Source organism: Balaenoptera ricei, chromosome 7 (genome assembly GCF_028023285.1).
Source record: "Balaenoptera ricei isolate mBalRic1 chromosome 7, mBalRic1.hap2, whole genome shotgun sequence".
Taxonomy (NCBI): domain Eukaryota; kingdom Metazoa; phylum Chordata; class Mammalia; order Artiodactyla; family Balaenopteridae; genus Balaenoptera; species Balaenoptera ricei.
The window spans coordinates 103,508,828-103,521,194 of record NC_082645.1 but is presented as its reverse complement, the minus strand read 5'-3'; the positions used below and the strand labels follow the sequence as shown (position 1 = coordinate 103,521,194).

Sequence of the window (12,367 nt, the reverse complement as noted above, 5' to 3'; positions counted from 1 at the left end):
AGCTCTTGTCACCGTCCTTGAGTGTGTCCCTTCCCCAGCAGCCAGCCTCTGGCTCCTCAGAGAACAAGAATGTTCTCTCCATGTTCCACTCAGCAGTGAAACTTTATACATAATGGCATTGCAGCGAATGGTTAGGGAATGTCATGAATTTAACCCATCACCTAGTGTGTATATTCCTGAATACTCCATTGCAATATCTACTCCTTTGAATTGAGGGCTGCAGGATCTTTCCAACTACTCCCCACTCCCCTGACATTCCTACTCCAGTACATAAACGGCAGATTGCTCCATCGACCTGTAATCCCTGGAATGTTGATAACAACCCTGGTAGTTGGCCCCTGTTTTGAATCTAGGGGCCACCAAAGTCCTGATCAGAATCGATGGCTAGGCAGGGGCCTGGGGTTTTATTTTTTTTAAACTAATTTTTAGTAGAGGATAGTTGATTTAAAATGTTGTCTTAGTTTCTTCTGTACAGCAAAGTGAATCAGTTATACATATACATATATCCACTCTTTTTTAGATTCTTTTCCCATATAGGTCATTACAGAGTATTGAGTAGAGTTCCCTGTGTTATACAGTAGGTCCTGCTTAGGTATCTATTTTATATATAGTAGTGTGTATAAGTCAATCCCAATCTCCCAATTTGTCCCTCCCCCCCCCCCTTCCCCCTTGGTAACCATAAGTTTGTTTTCTACATCTGTGACTCTATTTCTGTTTTGTAAATAAGTTCATTTTTACCATTTTTTTGGATTCCACATAAAAGTGGTATCATATATTTGTCTTTCACTGTCTGACTTACTTCACTCAGTATGACAATTTCTAGGTCCATCCATGTCGCTGCAAGTGGCATTATTTCGTTCTTTTTATGGCTGAGTAATATTCCATTGTATATATGTACCACATCTTCTTTATCCATTCCTCCATCGATGGGCATTTAGGTTGCTTCCATGTCCTGGCTATTGTAAATAGTGCTGCGATGAACACTGGGGTGCATGCATCTTTTCGCATTATGGTTTTCTCTGGATATATGCCCAGGAGTGGAATTGCTGGATCATATGGTAGCTCCATTTTTAGTTTTTTTAAGGAACCTCCATGCTGTTTTCCATAGTGTCTGTACCAGTTTACATTCCCACCAACAGTGTAGGAGGGTTCCCTTTTCTCCACACCCTCTCCAGCATTTACTGTTTGTAGATTTTTTGATGATGGCCTTTCTGACTGGTGTGTGTCTGGGGTTTTATTTATTTATTTATTTTAAATTTATTTATTCATTAATTTATTTTTGGCTGCGTGGGGCCTTCATTGCTGTGTGTGGGCTTCAGTAGTTGTAGCGCGTGGGCTCAGTAGTTGTAGCACAGGGGCTTAGTTGCTCCGCAGCATGTGGGATCTTCCCGGACCAGGGCTCAACCCCATGTCCCCTGCATTGGCAGGTGGATTCTTAACCACTGCGCCACCAGGGAAGTCCCTGCCTGGGTTTTTTAAATTGCTACTTACCACTCTTGACACAGGAATATGGGAATTGCCTCCAAGAACATATGGAGTTTGTCTTTTTCTGTCGTTTTAAGAAGGGCAAAGAGTACAGATGTCAGAGTCAAATTCCAGATGTATCCAAACAGCTATGTGATCTTGGACAAGTCATTAATTTCTCTGTTGCTTAGGGACCTCCCGTGTAACGTAACATTTACCAAGAAAAAAGCCCAGTAAAAGTCTGAAAGTGGGTTATCCCAGGCCCCGGGAATCAAATTAATTGAGTCCAAACCCCACCTCTGCCACTTACCACCTTGGACAGGTTACTCGTCTCTGTATTTCGGTTTGGTCACGTATAAAATGGGACAGTAAAGATATAAAGTTGATAGGGCAGTGGTGAAGATGAAACAAGCTAGCACATTAAGCTTTATCATAAAGCTAAAACTTACTGTGAACCCTCCATGAACATTAGCCACGTTGCTTTTATTATCACCAGGGTGCCTGTGGAGAGAGAGAGCACTTTGTACAGCACCCGTCGGCCCAGGTGAGCTAGCAGGGACGTTTTTACCTGGAGTCCCTGACCTGGGGGAGGGGCGGGGGCTGGCGGTTCCCGGCTGTCCTAGCACCTCCCGGTCGGCAGAGGGCGCCCGCTACCACCGTGGAGGGGGCGGGGCGGGCGGGGCGAGCGGCGGGGGCGGGGCGGGACGGGGAGGGCGGCGAGAGTGGGGGCGGGCCGTGCGAGTGGACTCAGGCCCACGCGTAAGGCCATGCAGGTAGGTGGCCACCGCTCGCTCCGCACGAACTTCGATCGCAGACCCGGCCAGGCGCCCGCTCAGGCCCAAGCGCAGAAGCGCGCTTGCTGACGTGGGGGTTCCGCCCGACCCTAAACGAAACCGAAAGTCCGGCGCCGGGTGACCTTACCTTCCTGGGGTTGTTAAAGGGTGGCCTGCGAGACACCGAGGTGGAGTGTTCCCTAGAGAACAGGGCTTTGGTTCCGGGATGGGATCGCGCGCTTGGTACAGGCCGGCCCAGAGTTAGGGGCCCGATTGCGAGCTCGGAGTTTGGGAACTGACCGGGATTTCCAGCTGGTCGGGCACTTGGGGCGGGACTTGGGGGGCTGGGCTGAAGCTCGGATTCGGGGGCGGGCCGTCTGGGACGAGCCGGGCGGGGAGCGCAGCGCTGGTTGTGGTACTTTGGGGGTTGGTTGGTTGGCTGGAGGGCCGGCATCTGCGTCCCTCGGTGGGGAAAGGGGCGGAAGCAGAGGTCTGAGCCTTGGAGCGGTCACTTCGTGGGGATTGGCTGGGAGAGTTCCCGAAGCTTAGATAGATCAGGGGTCCTAGACCTCGTAGGAATCTGAGCGCCCCCTCCGCTAGGTGGCCATGAGCGGCAGGGCCCGCAAGGAGGCGGTGCAAGCAGCGGCCCGGGAACTCCTCAAGTTCGTGAACCGGAGCCCCTCTCCTTTCCACGGTGAGTGACCAGGGCAGCCGAGGCAGGTGGTGGCCGGTATGTTCTACCGGCTTCCATCGCTGTAAGAGGGTTCTTTCCCTACAGCTGTGGCCGAGTGCCGCAACCGCCTCCTCCAGGCTGGCTTCCATGAACTCAAAGAGACGGAGAGCTGGGATATCAAGCCCGAGAGCAAGGTACTAGGGTGGGGTGGGAGAGGCAGGAACCTAGGCTGGGGCTCGAAGTCCTGCGCCAGCTGGCTGGCTAATCCAACTCAAAACCGCCACCCCAGTACTTCCTGACCAGGAACTCCTCTACCATCATCGCATTTGCTGTGGGTGGCCAGTATGTTCCTGGCAACGGTTTCAGCCTCATTGGGGCCCACACGGACAGCCCCTGCCTCCGGGTAAGGAACTGGGGCTGTGCTGGGGACGGGAGGCATCAGGGAGTGAGCAGGGAGGAAGACTTGTCACCCCCTTCCTCCACACCTGGGGCCCTTCTCTGTCACTTAGCTTGTCAACCGTCTGTCTCATCTCCAAATCACGTCGGGTGGCCTTCGCTGAATTCTTATTCCCCATTGTCCCACTCAGGTGAAACGGCGGTCTCGCCGCAGCCAGGTGGGCTTCCAGCAGGTTGGTGTGGAGACCTATGGTGGTGGAATCTGGAGCACCTGGTTTGACCGTGACCTGACCTTGGCTGGACGTGTCATTGTCAAGGTGGGAACTGGGGTTGGATCTGGGAGGCTGTCAGCTTCAGCCGCCTGAAGATTGACTGTCACTTTCCTTCAGGGAACCTGTGGAGAGCACCCCGGGGAAGGGGGGGTAGGGGCAGTCCAGGTCAGAGGACCACCTTGGTCAGTCTGGCTGAAGTGGGGGATTTAACCAACTGCAGTTGGGGGAGGGCACCCTGGGCTGACCCGCCTGTTTGGCCACAGTGCCCTACCTCAGGCCGGCTGGAGCAGCGGCTGGTGCACGTGGGCCAGCCCATTCTTCGCATCCCGCACCTGGCCATCCATCTGCAGCGAAACGTCAATGAGAACTTTGGGCCCAACATGGAGATGCACCTGTGAGACTGGAGTGGAGGCTGTGGTGACTGGGAGGGGTAGGGTGTGGCACCAGTTGATGGAAGGGGCCCCGCTGGGACCTGGGAGACCACTACCTAACGGTGGCCACTGTCAGGTTCTACTCTTGGGAGCCAGCTGATGTCCAAGGGCCCTCACAGCTCTGCCATGTGGGGAGCGAGCTGGGAATTGAAGGACCAGGGCAGTTCCCCATCAGGGGATGCCTGAGCTCAGGGGTGTCCCGCCCTGCTGTGTCCTCCGGTCCTCCCCACACACACCCCCTCACGTGTCTCCCCACAGGGTTCCCATTCTTGCTACAGCAGTCCAGGAGGAGCTGGAGAAGGGGACTCCTGAGCCAGGCCCTCTCAGTGCTGTAGTAAGAGCCTCCTGCTCATGGGAAGGGGTGAGCAGGGGGGAAGAGATTGGTCCTCTGAGAAGGGGAGAGAGGGAGGAGCGGACCCTCCTCCCAGCATCCTTCTGTCCTGCAGGATGACCGGCACCACTCGGTGCTCATGTCCCTTCTCTGTGCCCATCTGGGGCTGAGCTCCGAGGACATCTTGGAGATGGAGCTGTGTCTTGCGGACACTCAGCCTGCGGTGAGGAACAGCTGCAGGCACTCGTGGGTGGGGACCTCTGGGATCCCAGCATGTCCCCTCAAGCGCTCGTCACCTCTGCCAGTCCCCCAATTACTCTCATCCCTGTTTTCCCAGTAAACACCACCCCACTCTGCTTCCAGGGCAGTGGGTCTCAAAAAGGGCAGGTTTCCCACTTCAGACTTGCCTACTTGACTGTGTAGGGTGGGGTTTGGGCATCAGCTTTCCACAGATTCCCCAGGAGTTTCTGCTACAGGGGTCCCTGTCCACTTTGACCTGTGCTGGCTCCAAACCTCTAAGGACAAGAGGCCTGGATGTGGCCCTCCTCTTCCTGGAGCCTGTCCTTGTGTCTCTCCCAGTTGCCGACAGTAGGAGATTGCTATGTCTTTGGACGCTTGGCCTTGTTTGAACATGCGCTGTTTCTGTTTCTCATCCGGTCTCCTCTGTTTATTTCCTTAGTTTTCCTTCTTCTTTTCTTGTTCAGCCCCTCCCTTTTCCTGTCCCACAGGAACTGGTCACGAACTACGGGCCTCCACCCTCCCATCCCTCATCTCCAGCCCGGCACTTCTCCATTCTCTGCTCAGCTCTGCACAGCGGGCTCCTAATGCTTGCTCTAGGCCAGGGGCTGGGAGAGGTTGCACAAGGAACCAAGGAGACTCGCTCAAGCACAGGCCCTTTGGAGCTGGGAGAAGAGGGTGAGTCCGGGGGAAGGGATGAAGGTCAGGATGACTGTCCTGTCTTTCTAGGTCCTGGGTGGTGCCTATGAGGAGTTCATCTTTGCCCCTCGGCTGGATAATCTGCACAGCTGCTTCTGTGCCCTGCAGGTGAGGAGCCAGGGCACCCCCAGGAGCACTGGGGCGGGGGGACCGCCTCAAGCCCTATGGGTCATAAGAAGGCCCCTGGTGCAGGGTGGACCATGGGGAGGGGCCTAAGTGCTGCAGCGTCAGCATCGCTCCTCTTGGCCCCATCCTTGCACTGGCCTGGGGCCAGGGGCTGAGGTAGGGGGAAGGCTGAGAGGTTGTTTAGGGCATCACAGTGTCTTGTCCTAACCCTGCTCCTGTTGCTTCTCCTTTAAGTTAATCTCTGCTTCACAGGAAAGGCTCTCGAATCCCATACGGCAATATCATCCTTCTGTCTCTGCTCCCTGCTCGCCTTCCCCGCCAAGCCCTGGCTTAAGCCCATCCAGCCGTCTTTGAGCCTTGGGATCTCAGTGGTGTGGTCTCTCTTCCTCCTGGTCACCTTGATGTTCCCTACCATCTTTCTACCCTGGTTACTTCCCTCGCTTCCTCACGTCTCATCCCTGTTCCTCCCTCTGTCCTTTTCATACTCTCCTTTGTGCCCCATCCTGTTCCTGGAGACACACTTTGGGCTGTAACTGAGACCAGAGCCAGACGTGGGACCCATATCCACTTGTGCAGCCGGCCAGCCAGTCACGGCACCTTGACGGATCACAGTCTCCTCTTTGGACCTCAGTCTCTTCACTGAGGCCAATTAGTTTACGTGATCTGTGTGGTCCTTCTGACTTTCCAGGATTCTCAGCCCTTCCCCTCCGTCTTACACATCCTCCTGCCTTTGTGTTTGGGAGAACACTCAGAGAGGGGTTTCTCCATCCCATTGTAAAGGGCCCTGCATGTCCCCTCACCAGGCAGCGCCCTGCGAGATGCAGGCCAGTGACAGCCCAAGCCCGCTTCACTCCAGCCATGACGGTGGGAAGCAGGCCGGCGAGTGTGAACCCCCGAAGTGCTGGTGGGCTGAGTTATGGAAGGAGGAGCGGGGAGGATGATTCTCTGGTTCTCTCCCCAAACTAGGCCTTGATCGATTCCTGCGCATCCCCTGCCTCCCTGGCCGCGGATCCTCACGTGCGCATGATTGCCCTGTACGACAACGAAGAGGTACGTGAAGGGGTCTGGGGAGGGTCTCCTCTGGGGAGTCTTCTGTAGCCAGCCGTGTCCAGCAGCCACGGTGAGCCAGGGCTATTCTGGAGGCTGCAAAGACAGGTGGGACGCTGCCTGTGCTTCCTCAGCGCTCGGTGTCCCCTCTGGATCAGCACGTATCTGCTCTTAGCGTGACCACACCTCCCACGTCTCTCTGTGTGCCACGTGGTGAGCTGCTCGAGGACAGGGGCTCTGCCCTTTCACCCTGGTGGCGCCAGGACTCAGCCCAGGCTGGGTCCTCTCCCTGTGTGCTTGGGTTAGGGTGCAGGCTTAGACGCCATGGAAGAGCCTGCACAGCTGCGCAGTTCTCTCCAGGTAACCGCACAGGTCGGAGTTAGCAGTTCAGGACAGGTCTCTGCCGCCGCAAACACATGGTGTCCATCTCAGGGTCCAGGGCGGCTGTCCAGCTTCTGCTGCCGTGTCTGTACTGAGTTAGGACGGAAGAAAAGGGCAAAGGGGCAGTGTCCACCCATCCTTTTAAGGGCATGACCCACAGGTGGCATTCATCACTGCCTGCATTCCCTGGAACTTGGCATAGCCATGTTTAGCTGCAAGGGAAGCTGGGAATGTCATCTCTAGCTGAGCGGTCCGATGCTCAGCTACAACCCGGGTGTTCTATTATAGAAGGGATCATGGACAGTTAGCAGCCTCTGTCACATGCATGAAAGAAGATTGACCAGTTAGGTGGGGCACCTGTGCTAAGCCCCAGATGTGAGGGTCAGCGGAGAAGGAAGGGAGCCAAGAAGGGAAGTAGACTGGAAAGTGCTATTTCTGCCCCGGAGATGGCCGAGGATCAGTTTGGCCCCAGCTCACCATCAGCTTTTTGGTGGCACAGGGTTGGGAGGTTGCTGATAACAGCCCACATTCCCCACCCACTGACTCAGTGGGGTCCTGGGCCAGTCTGGGTCGTGGGCCCCTCTGCCTGGCCTCCAGCTCCAGCCCCCGAGCCCGGACCCCTAGAGCCAGGCCTCTGCTATCGCCAGGTGGGGTCGGAGAGCGCACAGGGTGCACAGTCACTGCTGACGGAGCTGGTGCTGCGGCGGATCTCGGCGTCGCCCCAGCACCTGACGGCCTTTGAGGAAGCCATCCCCAAGTCCTACATGATCAGCGCAGACATGGCCCACGCTGTGCACCCCAACTACCTGTGAGTCTCCCGTGCCAGGCACGCAGTCCTCACACAGCCGGAGACCCGAGCGTGGCCTGCCTTCGGGCTCAGCCCTGGGCCTGGGCCTCGGCCTCTCCCCTTCCCCTTCCTCCGCATTCTGCCAGGAGGTTCAGAGGGGACTTCATTCTGACTGCTCCAAGGCTCAGCTGGGTCAAAGTCATGGGTGCCTAACCAATCCAAATAGGTCCTATCTGCAAATCTATCTCCCTCTGTAGCTGGAGGCTGCGTGGAGCACTGTGTTTCGCGTGATTCTCAGGTCCTGCCGGGCTGGGCGGGAGAGAATGCTGTGATCCATTAGTGATGTCTGCTGTGGGAGAGAGGTGGGTGTTGACAGGCCCAGCTCCTGTTTGCCATCCCCGTCCCTTCTCTGTCTCTTACAGGGACAAGCATGAGGAGAACCACCGGCCCTTATTCCACAAGGTGAGGAGCTCCTGCTTCTCCCTAGGGACTTGGAGGCCTGGCTGGTTCCGGGCCCTAATCTTGTTCCCTCTGGGCCTCTCACCCATCTCTGCCTCACTCTTGACTCCTGGTTTTGCTCTCCTCAGGGCCCTGTGATCAAGGTGAACAGCAAGCAACGCTACGCCTCAAATGCGGTTTCAGAGGCCCTGATCCGAGAGGTGGCCAGCAATGTCGGGGTGCCCCTGCAGGTGAGGGTGGGCCCTACCTGGGAAGGGGTGATGGAGGGAGTGGGGGGGTACAAGCAGATAGCTCCCCAATGAGGGAAGCCTTGTAGATAGTCTGTAGTGGGGGGGTGTCCCAGTAGAGTGAGGAGCATTGGGGTTTGGATATAGGCAGAGCTGGAATCAGTGCTGGTTCTGCCATGGTGCTGGTCTGTGACCTTGGACTCATCTCCTAATACGCCTTGATTTCCAGTTTCCACACCTGTAAAATGGAATTCAAGGTACAGTGTGCTCATGGCACATAGTGGGTTAGTCCTGCCTTTTCCCTACCCAGCACTCCCAGCTCCTCTGTGTCTCTCTTACACACCCTGGCGGCTTCCATTAGAGAAGTTCAGGGCCGAGAAACCTGGAACTCATTGTCAATGGCACATCTAGTCGAAGAGAACGAGAGAGAGAGATATGCAATATATAATACACATGTTAGGATAATACATATATCAGGGACTGGGGCTCAGGTGGTCCAGTGACAGACATAGCAGGCAGGTCCTGGTGAGTCAGGCCTAGGACCCTGCAATCCTGATCCCCAGCCTAGGGCTCTCTCTGCTGCACAGTGCCACGCCCCCCTTGTAGAGCTGAGTTGTTCCATTCTCAGGAAGGCCTCTCTGAGGAGGTGACACTTGAGCTGAGACCTAAGTATTGAGAACAAGGCAGCTAGGAGCGAATAGCATCCCTGCCAGAGGGGACAAGGGCAAAAGCTCCCAGGGGCACAGGAGTGAGCTTGGTCTACGAGGAGGAGCCAGAGCCAGAGTGGTGGAGCCAGGGTGAGAGCAGCAGGGGGACGGGGGAGAAGCCTGCCCAGGCCAGTCATGCAGGGCCTCCTAGGCTGTGGAAGGGTGTTTGGATTTTCTTCCAAGGCAGTAGGAAGATGTTAGGGGATTTTTCTTTAATGGCTTACAGCAGAAGCAGGACATGTATACTTTAGAAAATATAAATGGAAATGAGAAAATAAAACAATCCCCAGAGACTTGTGTATATTCTTCCAGATTTTTTTCTATGTATATACTTAACACACATTTTTTAAAAAATGAAATCATTTTAGATACATCTTTTGCTTTATTTTTTCACTCTTAGATATTTAGATATATCTTTTGCTTTATTTTTTTACTTTTATCCATTTCAGTGAATTTTTGTTTCAGTAAATTTGTATCTCATTTAATGTACAGATCATTTTCAGTTCTCCCCAGTTTTCCCCAAAACATTCTTTACAGTTGTTTGTCCCACTTTAGTTTCCAGTTCAGGACCACAAGTTATATCTGGTTGCTAATCTAGCAAAGCTGCACCGCCTCCTTTTTCTTTTTTTCTTTTTCTTTAAATGACATTGACTTGAAGAAACCAGGCTGGTCATCCTTTATAATTTCCTTCCTGGATTTGCTTCCTCTTGGCGTCATTGAGCTTGTGCCTCTAACCCCCGTATCTCCTATAATCTAGAATTCATATCTAAAGGCTCGGTGGATTCAAGTTAAACATTTTTGGCCAGAAGACATCGTGACTGGTGTGTTCTTCATGCTGTGTCATCCACGTATTATCTGGGTGATTCACTCTTAGCGATAATAAGATTGATCACCGGATTTGGGGGGGTGCCCTCAATCCCTCCACCATCTGGAGGTTTTTCTCTTTTGATTGGATAGTAAACCTGTACAAGTGATGAGTTCCCCATCAACCAGAAAGGTGTCTGGTTTTAACACCAATTGATAATCTTTGCCTAAATCCATAATTTCATTAGAGTTTACTGAAAAATGCCCCCCCCATTCTTTTATTCCTTTTACGTTTATTAGCTGTCATTCTTCTATGAAGTAGAACTTTCCCCCATCAAGTAGGGCCATTTGGTTATTGTGAAGTATGGTTCCTCCTGGAAAGACAGGACAAATGTTATTCTTTCCCTTAAATAACCACTTTTCAAGGTGAGGTGTTTTAATGGCTGCCTCAAATGCTGGCAAATACAAGGATTTTTTTTTTTTTTCTTTTCCTTTTTTGATGATCATTATGTAGAATCATAGATTTTCATTGGTTCAGTTTTGTTGGTTCAGTGTGAACCTGGTCCACTGTAATCATGTTATTTCATGCTCAAATTGTCATGACTTTGACCAGTGGGAGCCCTTTCAACATAACTCCTGTGGCCTTTGTCATGACTCTGGAAAGTTGTCTTGCATTTTGGCACAATAAGAAATTGCAGGCTCATCTTGTTCATTTCTCTCCCCAGACTTGGTAGCTTTTGATGGATACTGATGTTAGAGACCGAAGTCCGGCACCATGAGTGTTCATTGTTATTGGGGGCGGGGAAATGCTTTGGAGCCATTTCTATGGACGTGGCTAGGAAAAAATATATGTATTTTAAAAAACATGAGTTAATACTGTGATTCTCATTTTTTAAGAAAGAATAGTTATTACTTACTTTATTTGGTTTTGTAATTCTCTTTTCCCTTATGTGGAAAATCTTGATGTCTAACATCATATTATGATTTTCTTATTTTTTTTTTTACCAGAATACAAATAAAATAGTTTAAAAATGCCAATAGCCATGTATTTAAAACCACTAAGATTACTGAGTGATTTTTCTTTGTGTGTGGGTAGGGAGGGGTGCATGTTAAGGAACAAGGTGACATAAAGGATACACATATTTTTTAAATCCCTCTGCCCAACATGTGGGGAATGGATTACGTGGGAGGCAATATGATGGTAGCTGGATGAGGGTGGTGGTAATGCAGATGCAGAGAATGGGACCAATTCAGAATCTGCTGTCCTTTGGTCCTGCCATTTAGTGTTGGCTTTGTGATTTTATGCTGGTCACATTCACCCTCCGAGGAGGTCGAAGTGGACGATGTACCAGACCCCTTTCAGCCCTGCAGTTCTAAGGTGACTTCCTCCTGGGCCTTAATAAACACACACCTCATGTTGCTCATGAACCTCTCCTCCTCTCCCCAGGATCTCATGGTCCGGAATGACTCGCCCTGCGGGACCACCATTGGACCCATCTTGGCTTCTCGGCTGGGGCTGCGGGTGCTGGATTTAGGCAGCCCCCAACTGGCCATGCACTCCATCCGGGAGACAGCCTGCACCACAGGAGTACTCCAGACCCTCACTCTCTTCAAGGTGACTCCCACCCCACCGATCACCGTGGCAACTGGGCTCCTTCCCCATCTAGTGCTTGGATTGGTTGCTGGGGCAACATCACCATCACTAAGTGGCTGGCCTACGTCATGGGGCTGGTTGTCTTGGTGCTACCATGTAGGAAAAGAAGGGTCCCCATTCTTCTCAAGGCACAGGGGCCCTGATCAGCCCCCAGAGGATAATGAAATGTCAGAGAGGGGATCAGGGATGGGAAGCCTGGGGCAGTTGTCAAGTGTGCGTGAGGCAACTATGCCTTCCTCTCTAGCTGGGGCCATGTTGGTGGACGGTGAGCAGTGGGGCACCCCCATCTGGTCTCTACTAATCTCAAATTCCATGTTGCCTATTATTTTAGGGCTTCTTTGAACTTTTCCCTTCTCTGAGCCATAACCTCCTCGTGGATTGAGGCCTCTTGGAAAGACTTCTCTTGCACTTGAGAGGGGAAGTTCTCAGCTGAGCTGAAGCTGGATTATTAAAGTGGATTTTTCACTCAAACTCATTCTGTTGTGCTTCTTTGGAGATTGGAGGCGTGGGCGTTCAGCCGGCTTAAACCTCTGGAACCAGAACAGATGGGGAAGTTGGGGTACAGGTAGAGGAGGCTGCAAATCCTGGGAGCCTGATGGAGGCCTGATTTCAAATCTCTTTTCTCTTTTTTAAGCTCATGCCTGAGTGGGCGGAGATGGTAGGTTCACTATGGGAAGGTCACTTCTTCTGCCATCCCCGGTCCTTCCCTTCCCAGAGTAGTTCAGGAGCCCAGCTCAGCCCTCTGAGGTCTGGGTGCTCAGCATTTGATGCCCCCAGAGCCACCCTGGGCAGCCCAGGCTGTTTCTCTCCCCCAGTCCCTCCCCATCTCTCCCAGGCACTGCCAAGAGAAGGACAGAGTCCGGGCTTCAGCATCACCCTGCATCATCCACTTCACTTAG

The 12,367-nt window shown here is 52.8% G+C and overlaps 1 protein-coding gene and 1 long non-coding RNA gene across 4 annotated transcripts; one reads left to right on the top strand and one right to left on the bottom strand.

The window, feature by feature from the left end:
- Nucleotides 1-1,913: 1,913 nt before the first annotated feature.
- LOC132369247 (uncharacterized) lies at nt 1,914-2,540 on the bottom strand. The gene is made up of 2 exons (XR_009504306.1): nt 2,386-2,540; nt 1,914-1,965 (listed from the first exon to the last, which is right to left on the bottom strand). It is a non-coding gene; the product is annotated as an uncharacterized LOC132369247 (long non-coding RNA).
- DNPEP (aspartyl aminopeptidase) lies at nt 2,183-11,939 on the top strand. Of its 3 annotated transcripts, none has more exons than XM_059928758.1 (15): nt 2,183-2,237; nt 2,838-2,931; nt 3,016-3,104; nt 3,200-3,313; nt 3,498-3,623; nt 3,842-3,972; nt 4,268-4,343; nt 4,456-4,563; nt 5,307-5,384; nt 6,369-6,452; nt 7,478-7,638; nt 8,040-8,079; nt 8,205-8,306; nt 11,262-11,429; nt 11,800-11,939. In XM_059928758.1, exons 1-15 carry the CDS (start codon nt 2,232-2,234, stop codon nt 11,848-11,850), a joined length of 1,428 nt encoding a protein of 475 aa, XP_059784741.1. In that variant the 5' UTR covers nt 2,183-2,231; the 3' UTR covers nt 11,851-11,939. The 3 variants fall into 3 exon arrangements, with proteins under 3 accessions (XP_059784741.1, XP_059784743.1, XP_059784742.1); XM_059928760.1 differs by lacking the exon at nt 2,183-2,237 and adding an exon at nt 2,254-2,425; XM_059928759.1 differs by lacking the exon at nt 2,183-2,237 and adding an exon at nt 2,633-2,652.
- The last annotated feature ends 428 nt before the right edge of the window (nt 11,940-12,367 follow it).